General features: G+C 35.9%; 1 protein-coding gene across 5 annotated transcripts in view; it reads right to left on the bottom strand.

Annotated features, from left to right (window-relative positions):
* XRN1 (5'-3' exoribonuclease 1) overlaps nucleotides 1-13663 on the bottom strand; it is a 126321-nt gene that overhangs the window by 58852 nt on the left and 53806 nt on the right. For all 5 annotated transcript variants that reach the window (XR_013998917.1, XM_081138903.1, XM_081138905.1 and 2 more), the window contains exons 19-20: nucleotides 10269-10372; nucleotides 7082-7213 (exon numbers count right to left, since the gene is read on the bottom strand). Coding sequence is in view for 4 of the 5 variants with exons in the window: in XM_081138903.1 (XP_080995029.1) it covers nucleotides 7082-7213; nucleotides 10269-10372 (236 nt within the window). In the remaining variant the exon portion in view is untranslated. The remainder of the gene's footprint in view (nucleotides 1-7081; nucleotides 7214-10268; nucleotides 10373-13663) is intronic.

Here is a 13663-nt window from a genome sequence, read left to right as displayed (position 1 = left end):
TATTTTCATAGATGCAGGAAAATTTTGATAAAATCAGCACCAATTAGTGATTAAAAACACTTAACCAACTAGAAATGGAAAGAAATTTCCTTAATCTGATAAAGAATACTGAAAAATAAAAACCTCTACAGCAATCATCATGTTTAATGAATCATTTAAGGGTTTTTCCTGCAATTGAGAATGACACCATAGATAAATAAGAAAAAGTACAAATAAGAAAAACGTAAACAGTTTACAACAGAAAAAAGGGCAGAACAATTGAACAGGCTTTTCAGAAAAGAGCATATTCAAAAGGACAACATAAAAGGATGTTCAATGTCATTAGTCAGGAAAGAAACAATTTAAAGCAAAATGAGATACCACTACGTCAGAATGGCTACCGGGGAAGAGACAATAGTAATAAGTATTTATGATGGTAGAGAGAAACAGAAATTCTTATAAACTGCTGTTAGAATGTGAATTGATATAACTGCAAATTCTTTTGGTGGTATCTAGTAAAGCTGACCTTACGCAGACCGTATGAAGCAGTCATTCCACCCGCAGACATGCAACCTAATAGAAATGCACACCTGCGCACCCATCAAAAGCCCCAAATGAGAAACTACTTAACTGTCCATCCACAATACAGTGGATGAATACATTGTGCTGTCTTCAAACAATGTAATGCTATCATTAGCGAAAATGAACAAACTATAACTATATGTACCAATACAAAGGAATATCAGAACCACAGTACCGAGCAAAAGTAGTCAGGTTTAAAAAGAGTACATTCTGTATGAATCAGTCATATAACATTCAAAAATAGGAAAACCTAATCTCTGGGGTTATAAATCAAAATAGTTATCACTGGGGAGAGAAGTGGATGGCTGAAAGGCTTTGGTATAAGAGCTTTGGCTTTGTGGGACTAAGGCAATTTTTCTTTGATTCTGTTTCTTGGCTTGTAATCTGGTTATGCAAGAGAACAATTATCAAGTAATACACTTATGATTTGTACATAACTTTTTCTCTGCAGATATACTTCAATAAAAACTGTCTATTAAAGAAAACCCCCAAAATAGTGGTTGGGAGATTGCTTTCTATTTACGTTTGCTTTACTTTTTACTTTTATAGCTTTGGAGTCATTGTTGTAATCTCTTTTCTTTCTGTAGTTTAAAAATTTCTGGCATTTACTTAGTAGCCTATGAGAAATGGCTTATTTTTTTACATGGGGTGTAGAATCTAACCTATAACTATTAAATCAATTGATTATATTGCTTAGATTTTGTATCTGCATACTTGTTTTTGATTACCAAACCTGTCAGAAACAGAAAGGTCTGTCTCACAAAAGTATGGTGTTCCTTAACTTGCTTCAGATTTTCCTGCAGATTGTAAGATACCATTGATTGTAAGATACATCATTAATTTATATCCCACTAAGCAAGAAAGAGTCCACCAATTAAACTATAGCACTGGAAAACACATTTTAAGTTCAAAGATGGTAAAAAGTGAAAATATACACTTCAGAATCACCAAATAAATGAGGTCAACTATGTTATTCAGTGCATCAAATTTTATGTTGTTCTATCTACATTGCAAAATAAATTTTCTGTATTTACCATCCTCCTTCTATTTAGTCTTTTAGCCTTCAATTCAATTTTGTCTGATTTTTAATATTACAACCCCTGCTTTCTTTCTACCTGCATTTCCCAAGTATATTTAATAATGTGTTCTTTCAGGAGACTGAGCAGAAACAAATGTATTTTTTAATGGTTGGAATATAAATATAAAACTGTACTTTCTGAAAACTGTAGATGGTGAGGGATTACTATACTTTAGACCTTACTAATTTTGGATAGATCATACATGTAAACATAAGAGTAGTTTATTGTTAGAGATTTGGATGTAATTCTGGATTGTTAGGAGAACACCAACACCATCTCCTAGTCCTGACACTGGGAAGTGGTGGTACCTTCAATTAAGAAGGTGGATATTGAGAATAATGGAGTGAAAAGGTTTCGGAGTTAAAGAAGAACAGAAGACTGGGAGAAGGAAGCAAGGAAATACTTTATGGAATCTTACGGAGAACATGATGATTCACTTAGAGGACAATATGGAGGAGAGTGCTTAACCCTGTACTTAAACAAGAAGAGATAGGCCGATATATAAAACAGGGTTATCAAAAGATTGGTGATAAACACTGAAGCTATGAAAGAATTTTCAAGTACTAGTTCTCATTTTAGATATGAGAAAGTTACAAGATAGTCTGTTTTTATAGTTTAGAAATTTGGGGAAGTATGAAATGTTTTTAAAAATTCACAGGTAACCATTAATAGAAATATAATGTAAGATTTCTAACTCACAAATTACTGGCAAGAAAAAAATCAAATGAAAGAATATAGTATGGTGTTCCTTAACTTGCTGATCAAGATGGCAGAGTAGGGAAATGGTGTACTTGCCTGCTACCACGACCACATCAAAACAGCAACTAAACTATAGACCACCATCAGTGAGAACTGCCTGATAATCTGGTTGAGCAGAAGTCATATAACTAAGGATCTACAGAAGAAGCCACATCAAGACTGGTAGGAAGGGCAGAGGTAAGGAACAGGTTGGTCCCACACCCACATGTGGTGGTTAAAAACTGGGAGGGATATCTGGGCTGTTTAGGTCCCTCCTGAATTGCAAGGGGTCCCAGACCAGAGTCCCAGTGCCAGGAAAAGGAGTTCCCATAACTTCTGGCTGTGAGAACTAGAGGGGATTGTGGGTAAATGAATGGGAAGGTTGCTGGAGCCCCAGGCATTCCTCTTATAGGGCCCACACATGGACTTACTCGCACTCACTTGCTCTGACCTCCAGCACTGGGGCAGCTGTGCTTCCATATGGGGAGGAAGTGAATTGTCGGGCTTCACAGTGGGGGCTGTAGGGATGGAGGGACAGCTTTCTCCCAGACAGATGTGCTGTCAGAGGCCATTGTTCCTTTGGTAAGCCCGCCCCTGGAGTGCAGGGGGGCTCCATATCTGAATCTCCATCAATCTGGAGTAACGTTATCAATCTGGGTAACGTTTGCCCTGCCCTGGTGATTCCCTGAGACCCACCGCACGCAACTTGCAGGCTCACCATGTTCTTTTTTCTTTTTCAGTTTCAGTTGACATACACTGTTTTTTCAGTTTCAGGTGTACAACATAGTGTTTAGACATTTATATAACTTACAAAGTGATCATCCTGATAAGTCCAGTACCTACCTGACACCATCCATAGTCATTACAATATTACTGACTATATTCTCTATGCTCTACTTTACATCTCCGTGCCTGTTCTGTAACTACCAGCTTGTACTAATTAATCCTGTCACCTTTTTCACTCATACCCCCAGCACCCCTCTCATCTGGCTACGATCAAAATGTTCTCTGTATCTGTAAGTTTGTTTCTGCTTGTTCGTTCATTTTGTTTTTTAGATTCCACAAATGAAATCACATGGTACTTGTCTTTCTCTGTCTGGCTTATTTCACTCAGCACAATACCCTAGGTCCATCCATGTTGGTGCAGATGGCAAGGTTTCATTCTTCTTAATAGCTGAGTCATAGTCCACTGTGTATATGCACCACTTCTTCTTTATCCATTCGTCTGTCAATAGACACTTAGGTTGCTTCCACATTTGGTTACTGTAAATAATGTTGCGATAAACATATGGGTGCATATGTCTTTTCAATTTAGTGTTTTGGGTTTCTTCAAACACCCAGAAGTGGAACTGCTGGGTCCTTCTCCATCTAACTTGCTTCTTCAACCTCTTTGTTTATTTCTCATATTCAATTAATTTGGGATCTCCAGTCCACCTATTCTACTTTCTCCCAAACTAAGAGCCCTCTACTTTCTTCACTTCTCTTCTACCCCATTTAGATACCATGCCCACCACTTCAGTAACATTCCCACCAGTATCCTAAACTTCCTTGCCTCTTTCTTTTTTTGTTATACCCATCTGGTAAAATCCAGTGCTGGTTAAATCTAACTATCTTTTTCTAGACCTGTAACTGATGAGCCCAGCTCTACTATCAAAAGACAGAACAATCATTACATTATAGATTCATGACCTTCAACTTCAAAAAGGGCTCTCAATACTGCCTATAAATTTATGTTTTTCTGAACAACTGAAACTCTTCCATTTTCCCCAAGGACTATTTGAAACCTCCTCCACTCTACTCAAACCTGAGGCCAACCTCCCTTACCCCACAATCCTCAACAGCGAACCTCAACATCTCCTCATTTTCCCCATGCCAAAAACACAAGCCAACCAAGAGTTTAATCCCATTTACTTGAAGAATACATCTTGTTTCATCTTCAAATGTATTATTTTCTCTCTTTTGAATATTGTACCTCTCTTGTCATTTGTTTTTACACATGATCAAATCTCCCTGAATAAACCAAAACCAACTCCACTCAATTCTATAACCTTCTTCAGCTATCTCTTACTGGTAGTTTCTATCAGAAAGGAACAAGAGTACAGAAATTTATCAGGCACAGCATATGTGCACAGTTAGGTTTCTAAAAACAAAATAACATAATTTGGTACTCGTGGAAATATTTCATGTCTTATGTTCACAGAAAAAGGATGTGCAGAATTTAGGAGAACATGTTTTGGTTTATAAGATTCATGGAGATATAACTGAGATAACAGATTCTACATTCTTGCTGTAGAAGTCTTAGAGCTAAGAATGGTCTGCACACGCATTACTCCTTGTTAGAGCCTTGGGATCATCACCTCATTCTACTGACATAATTTTTAAAATCATAAATAAGTCAAGTAAACTCTCAGGGGCACAGCAACAGTGGTCCTGTAAATTTCACATTGGAAGACAGATTATACAAAGAGCTTGGGAAGTGTGGGAATAGGGAACAAAATGTGGGATGATATGAGGGAGGAATGTGGCAAAGTAAAGCAACTTAAAAGAATGGTGACCAGAATAAATAAACCTGAATGCTTATGAATCATGTAGTCTTGTCTACCCTTCTTGGCTGACAAGAGATCCTCCACCGGCAGGTACTTGAATTCATTCTCTTGTGTGAACAAGAACAAGACCCACTGCTCAGCCAAAATGGCTCTTGTGTAATCTCTTCATAACATTTTATATGGCTCATTCCCTTATTCTTGAAATACTCTTTTTCTCTGGTTTCCAAATATAACATGTAGCCCGGCCGGGTGTGGCTCAGCAGTTCAGTGTCAACCTAGGATCCAGGCGATCAGGGTTCGATTCCTGGTCAGGGCACATGCCCGGGTTGCGGGCTGCAGCCAATCAATGACTCTGTCATCATTGATGTTTCTAGCTCTCTCTCTCCCTCTCCTTTCCTCTCTCTGAAATCAATAAAGATATATTTTAAAAACAAACAAACAAAAACAAAAACAAATATAACATGTAAATCTCCTGGCTTTTCTTTTACCTCTCTCAGCTTGCTTCTTTTGTTTTCCCTGCCTCATCTTCTTCAACAGGGTTCCTTCTTGATCCCAACACTCTAGCCACATAAGCCATGACACATACTGCTTTCCTCGTGACACAGGGACTCTGTATGTGACTTCACTCACCTGAAATATATTTCTTTTTCACTCTTTGAGTAACTCATACTCCACATTCAAGTACCAGTTTAATCAACACTTCCTCATTAAAGTGTTGTCTGGCTAGAGCAAATTCTACCCTAGCTAGGTCAAACCTTTGTATTATACGGTCTCAGAGTAATATGCCTTCAGAACAATTATCAGTCACAGTTTAATTTAAAAAAATCACACAAGACATTAACATCATCTCCCATCTACTAGCCATAAGTTTCATGAATGTAGGGACTGTGGGATTTTATTCACTATGGTATACTGCCAATTACTGTACTCAGCAGGTATCAATAAAAAATTGTTGAACCGTAATATAAACAAATGACTAAACTCATAGTATTTTGAATAAGTTTTTTTTCTCTTAAGAGTCTTAACTAAAACAATCTCTATTTCATTCAAACAAATATTTACTGAATGTTTAGACACAAGCCAAGGAATGAGAGCAGAGTGGTGACAAAAACAGATGTGTTCCCTACCCTATGAGAGCACACTTAAAAAAAAGTTAAGGTAGTCAATCAAATAAATTTATTTTTATGACTTTGTTTATGTACTATAAAAAATTCAGAAAGATATGAACTATAACAGGGATATATGACTTATACTGTTGGGAGGTAAAAATATGCTCTACCTGAGAGTTGTATTTACCACCTTCCTTTATGAAAGATGGTTTTTTTAGATTTTCCCTGTCTACTCATCTTTGAATACGGATATTATAGCCTGGTAATACCTCCAACATTGTAGAAGAGGTGTCTCCTACAATGGATGCTATTACAGTATAAACAGGAGGGCTGACAAATATACATTTGTAACGCCATTTCATGTGCCACTGCCAGACTCTACTATTCTGTTTTGGTTGAGGAAATTCTAGTGTTTGAATGAAGAAAGAGAGGTATTATTAGGGTGGGATCATGGGACAAAGAGCACTCTGGTGACCCTGAAAATTAGCATTTTGAGGAGGGTTAGCTTCTTATTGTTATTTGGTTGGACAAAACTTACATTTCTGAATTCAGGGGCATTTGGGGCTTGGGTGAAGAAGAGGGGGTAAGAGAGAGGGTGAGAATCAAAGGATAGTCTTCCTTCCTAGTTTTATTACTGACATGTGGCCCAGAAATCCAATGGCTTTATGGTTACTAAAAATAACTCAAATTCAGGTAACAACCAATTAACTGTTATTCCCAGTATTAACAGTCCTTTTTCCTTTCCTTTCCTTTTTCCTTTCCTTTCCCCCTTCCCCCTCCCCTCCCCTCCCCTCCCCTCCCCTCTCCTTTCCTTTCCTTTTTTTCCCTGTATATAATGAAGTATTTCAGTGATGAACTGGGCAAGGCTATAACTGCTGCTAGCCAGATATTATTTTAAACTAGATCTCATTACTTTCTTTAGAACATAAAATGAAGATGTAGTCAGTATTCAGAGTGATTACTATGTTAAGTGGAAAACAAGTTAGAGAGTAAGTACATTAGATCCCATTCTAGTTCTACGATACTAAATACTTTTTATGATACTCACTATTCTGAAATTCCTTGTACTTCTTTCGTCCAGTTAGATTGTTCCTTGTCTCCAAGATGAACCACTTTAGATGGTGGAGCAGTTCTTCCCAGATAAAGCTTCTGTATGCCTGGAGGTTCTTCCAAGTAAAACCTTAAAAATTAATATAAAAATTATATTACCCCAAATTTGTGGTTTAATATAGAGTTTAGCGGTGTAAGTCTTCAAAGTAAAAAGGTTTCTACATGGTATAATAGCAAAGAAAAAAAGTCATCTTTTAAAAACTAATATAAATTCCCGAACAAGATCTTGTAAAATATTTCAATCCAAATTTAAAAACAAATTCTTCTTTCTCTCTTAAGAAACTAAATACACAACAAAAATATAAAGATTAAAAAGTACGCTCAAATTCGATAAAGTATTTTGCTACAAAAGTTTACAAGCCACTATACCTAGCTTGTATAGAGGAAATATGTGGGACGGAGGATCTACCTAAATGACACTAAGAGAAAATGACCAAGTAAATCCAGAATTCTACAAAATAATTGGCTTGCGTTCTTCAAAAAAAAAAAAAAAAAGGCAGGGAGGTAAGTTCAGCAGGTCCTAGGATATAAAATTAACATACAGAAATCAACCATATTTCTATATACTAGTTGGGAAAATTGAAATTTACACTACACTACACTATTACACTATTTATAGTTGCTCCCAAGTAATTTAAATACTGAGGTATAAATCTAACAGAAAGTGTACAGGATCTGTATGCTGAAAAACAAAACACTGATGAATGGATTCACTGGGTCAGAAGACTTAACACAGTAAAGATGTCATATCTCCCCAAATTAGTTTATAGGTTTAATACAATTCCTATCAAAATCTCTCCATGATTTTTTATAGATACAGAACAACTTATTCTAAAATTTATATGGAAAGGCAAAAGACCAAAAAGCTAAAACAATTGTGAAAAATAAAAGTAAGGTGGAAGGAATAACCCTACCTGAGTTTAAGACTTATGACATCCTACAGTAACAAGACAGTGTGGTGCTGGCATAAAAACAGACAAACAGATCAATGGAACAGAATGAAGAACTCAGAAGTAGTAGACCCACACAAACATGACCAACTCAACTAACCTTTTTTCTTTCAATTACAGTTGACATTCAAGATTATTTTATATTAGTTTCAGGGGAATAGAACAGCTTAGTGATTAGACATTTTGTATAACTTACAAAGTGATCCCCCTGACAAGTCTAGTACCCACCTGGCACCATACATAGTTCTTACAATATAACTGACTATATTCCCTGTGCTGTACTTTCATCCCTGTGACTCTTCCATAACTATCAATTTGTACTTCTAAATCCCTTCACTCTTTTCACCCAGCGTCCCAACCTCCCCCTCATATGGACACCATCAGTTTGTTCTCTGAATCTATGAGTCTGTTTCTGTTTTGTTTGTTTGTTTATTCTGTTCTTAAGATTCTATATATTAGTGAAATCATATTGTGCTCAACTGTTTTTGACAAGGACGTAAAAGCAATCTTATGAAGAAAATAGCCTTTTCAACAAATGGTGCTGAAGCAATTGAATATTCACAGGCAAATGTATGAACCTTGATCTAAAACTCATATTTATACAAAAATTAATTCACAATAGATTATGGATTTAATTGTGAAAGGAGTAAAACTATAAAACTTTTTGAAATATAGGAGAAAACCTCAGGGACGTAGGGTTATGTGAAGAGTTCTTAGACCAAATGCATGATCTATAAAACAAAAAACTGATAAAATGTACTTCATCAAGAAGGCAGGGAGACTGAATTCTGATGATTAAAAAAGAATCCTCACAATTTCATACAAAAAAGCAGATACCCACAAAGGAAAAATTCATACTGGCATTGAATTCTCATCAAGAAAATTACATGACAGAACATAATTAAGATATGTTTGCACAGATCTGAGGAAAAATAACTGGGATTCTATAATTCTAAATCTATGTGGGAGGAAAACAAAAAAGATCATTTGATCATGTAATAACTCAGAAAACATAACATTCCCTCATTTTCTCGGGAAAAAAAAAATTACTTTAGAAAATTCTAGACATGTGAAAATAACAAAGGAACAAGAAATCAGACCAAGTTTACACGAAATAAAGATGACAAAGAATAACTTGTCTAAATAATCACTAATAAAATGATTGTGAACTTGAATAAAATTTTAAAAATTGTTTTTAAAATAGAAAATAGTGTTTTAAAAAATTATTTAAAAGAAATCTTGGAGGGGCATGGTAAAGGTAAAGTTACACACAGGGTATCCCAAAACATGTATACACAATTTAACAGCTGAGAGCTCAATTGATGTTTCTTTCTTTTCAGCCACATTAAGCTTTGAACAAAAGACATTCATCCTAAAATGCTACTGGAAGTTTGAAAATGCAGTTGAAGTAAAAACACTGACTTTGTAATTATTCAAAGAGTGTATACAATTTTGGGGGACACTTTAACACTTTAAAGTGTATATACACTTTAACAGCTGATAATTCATTTAATTTTCACTCCTTTTCAGGTTTAATTGATTTGAAATAATGGGTGAGCCAGAAACTAAGTTTTATGGGGATACATAAACAATAAAGTTTACGGTACAAAACCAGCAACAGTTAACGCACTGAAGGCACACAAATGGCAAACGACATGATTCTTGAATTTTGCGATTCCACTGCTTCGCATTATCAGCAGTGGATGCACCAGAACAGTCATCAGTGTGAAAACAGGCATTGACAAAAAAAATTTTCATTTCTGTGGATTCTTTTAAGTCTTAAAAATGAACTCTATGTTAATAAACACTGAATTATAGTCATTCAAAGTATGTGCACATTTTTTGGGACACCCTATTCATTCTTGTCATCCAGAGAAATATATTTGCTAAATAATATAATGATAACTGGTAGAAAAGAATTAGGCTATAGACTTCCAAGCTATTAAAAGGAAAAGAAGGCAAAAGGGAAAAAATAATACATGCACCTAAAATATCTCAAGGGATGTGCAATAAACTGTCAATAGTGGTTGAACTTCAAGTGGTGTGATTAGAGGACTTTCATTTTTACTCTAGCGTATAAATATATCAATAATTATATCAGTTAAAAATATATCAGTAAAAGCATTAAGTAGCAAAGCAAATATAAATTTTAAAAAATTATAAATCAAATCTTACTTGGTTTCTCCATCTGATACACCAACAACTCTAGCTTCTTCAAGATGAGGCCAGTTAACAAAGACAGACTTCCCAAGCACTGATGAAGCTATATTTTCTATACTCTTAAAGTAAAAGCAGAAAAGTTTATTTATATTTCAGGTCCAGGAGAAAATTTTAAAGAGGCAATATTAATTAAAAACTGGCTTGTGTTTATAACTGTGTATTTAAAAATCTATGAATATTCCACATTAATAATTAAAACAGATATACCATTTGCCCACTCAAGCCAATAATTCCCCATAGTTCTTAGTTCTGCTGCTCTTCTCAACTTTACTCCAACTTAATTTTTGCATCCACTGAGGTTCAGTTACTTTTCTCTTCTTTAAGTTGTACCTTAATTGCTAACTACTCTTTTTCTTTCTAGTTCATTCTCCAGAACTTCTGGGACTTTTTAGAGTTTTAATTTTTTTCCCTTCTTTTTTAAAAAAATTATTTTTCGCCCAGCCAGGCATGGCTCAGCGGTTTAGCATCAACCTAGGATCCAGGAGATTGATGTTTGATTCCCAGTCAGGGCACATGCCTGGGTTGCAGGCTCGATCCCCAGTTGGGGGCGTGCAGGAGGCAGCCAGTCAATGACTCTTTCATCACTAATGCTTCTATCATCTATTTATCTATCTATCTATCTATCTATCTATCTATCTATCTATCTATCTATCTATCTATCTATCATCTCCCTCTCCCATCCTCTCTGAAATCAATATTTTAAAAAAATTATTTTTCAACTGTTTTTGCCTACATGAGTTCTGTTCACCGTTTAATTGAATATGAATCTGTAAAAGTTAACCAAATCTACCTTCCTCTCTGCCAACCTCTTCTTACCAGAGAGGCACATTATGACCAAACTTAAGTACTACTCTGTAGTATAAACATCAGGACACTAGGAAGTTTGCCTCCTACTCATTTCCTAAACAGGACTGGCAGTTATTAGTAGAGTAGCCCACTGATTCTAATCCTGAATGAAATTACTGGCTGAGAAAATAAGTTTCAGTAAAATCAAACGGAAGAGTACTGACCCACAATGTATTACTGTCCACAACAACAGTCAACGTTAGCAGAAATAATGTTCAGAAAGAAACTTTTAGTTTTGCTGTTAACTAGCTGAATGAATGTCCCTTTTTCAATTTCCATTTGAGTTTTTTACTTAATGAGTTGAACTAGTTGTTTTACAAAATTCCATCCAGTTGTAAAATTCTATGATTCCATTATTTTCATGAGTATTTTGCTTATTTTTCTTATGGAAAAAGAAAAATACAACAGAAATGTCTAGAAAAGGGCTATTACTATTCATTGTTTCACATCGAATAGTCAGGTAGTATAAAACAGAATCTAAGAAATCTGATTTCTTTTCACTCTGTGGTTGATGTAATGAAATAAGAACACTAGCCTTAAAGCTAGGAAGCACAGGTCCAAATTTGGTATCTACCTGTTTTCAGCTATAGTGACAAATGTTGATGGTGGGAGTATAAAATAATAATAAAAATCTGCATATCCCACTGAGTCTCGGTTTTCTTTTATGAGAAGAAATAATACCCACCTCGCAATGTCTGAGGATAAAATAATATACACAAAAGCTTTTGTACACTATAAAATGCTGTATAGATAGTCTATATGAAATAACATTTAAGCAAAAATTATAGCTTTAAAAAAACATTTGTATTACTATTGGTTAGACAACAACTTCGTAGTAGAAACTGAAGTTTAAGTACAAATTTTCACTCACTTTTTTCCGTTTATTAAGCTTAATCATTATTAGCAAATATTTCAACAATTACAGATGACTTTTTAAACTTTTTGGTCGTAGCTTTTAATTTTATTGATTATATTTAGGTATCATTTAATGTGAACATACAAAAGAATGACTATTCTGATACATAAAACAAGTTTCAACATTAGAACTAGGCTCCGTTAATGATCCTTTCCTCTTCTATCTACACATCTATTTCTAATTTCACTCTCCCAATCTTTCCTTTAGTTTTTGAAGAAAAAGCTGTCCTCCTTTCCCAGGTCAATGCTTCCACGTAAGCCCTAGATAAAACTCCGCATCACCCCCCTAGTCCCTTTACCTCCTGCCTCCTGTCCCCACTAGCCCTGCTTTCTTTTGTGTGATTTTGCTTGATGAGCTGCTTCTTCTCTGCCTATGGTTTTGTTTCCAGCCTTCTTTTAAACGATCAACTTCCTAACCAAGGGCCGAATGCCTGCTGCCTCTACTTTCCATCTACGTGGTGCCAGGCTAATCTTTAGGAACTGGACTGCAGCCTCCACCAGTGTAGGGGCATGGGATTCTCAAAGGCCAACGACGATGCCTGAAAGACGAATTCAGACTTTGTCCTGAACTGTACGCAGCATCTACTCCATAGCTCCTGTGATACTACGTAACCTGGAAATCATTCTCCTACCTCTCTGAACACTGTCCTTTCACTATTCCTTTCCCACTCTTTATAACTGTGGGATGCTGAGACCTTGAATCCTCAGAGTTCTTTTGCTTCAGGGAAATGAGCCCCGAGGCCTCAGCCATCACCTCCCTGCTGATAACTTTATATACCTATCTCCCTCTAAGCTCTAGCTCCACGTATTAAATTGTGTATAAGCAGCCTTTCTCAATGGAGGTTTTTCATCTAAAGTACAGAATATTATAAACAATCTATTTTCTCGATTTTCCCAAGGATGGTACATAAGTAGAACCATTCTAAATGTACAGAAGATACATTAATCCATTATTTGCAAACGGATGACTTAGGGTATTAGGGCTTAAATCTCTGTGGAACCCTTGTTGAGAAAGGCTGGCCAGGCAGCTGTAGTTAAAAGTCCTAGCACCACTTGAAAATTCCATCATTAATCATCATTAGTTCCCTCAAACCAGGGACTCTCCCATTTTAACTTCTTTATTCTGGTAAACAGCAATTATTCTAGTTAATTAGCCTGGATCCTGAGAGTCATATTTAATATTTTCTTCCTCTTTTCAACTCCTACGTTTAAACAACTGATGAAATGTCAATTTTATTTGGTTTTATTCATCTAAGACTGGTGATTTTCAACCGGTGTGCCGTAAGAATTCTTAAAACATGCAGTACTTGACCAACTAGTCAGGGGCGCTGGCCTCTTTTCCTTTCAATTGCCAAATAAGAGAACGACAACAGCCCACACAGCAATAGCCATCTGGTGTGAATGAGTCAAATGGTAACTATTTTTCTTGTCAGGCAGAAAACATTTTTGTGTGCTGCAGAATTTTAGTAGTAAGTTTGTGTGTGCTGTGAGATGCAAAGGTTGAAAACCGCTGCTCAAGACCTACGCCCACCTCCACAATTCACGCCCTCCTCGCCCAATGCTTCCACAGCCGCAAGCTCTGAACTTGC

This window comes from Miniopterus schreibersii, assembly GCF_964146895.1.
Source record: "Miniopterus schreibersii genome assembly, chromosome: 5".
NCBI lineage: Eukaryota > Metazoa > Chordata > Mammalia > Chiroptera > Miniopteridae > Miniopterus > Miniopterus schreibersii.
The sequence above is the reverse complement of the archived record's forward strand: the minus strand, read 5'-3'. Positions and strand labels throughout refer to the sequence as shown.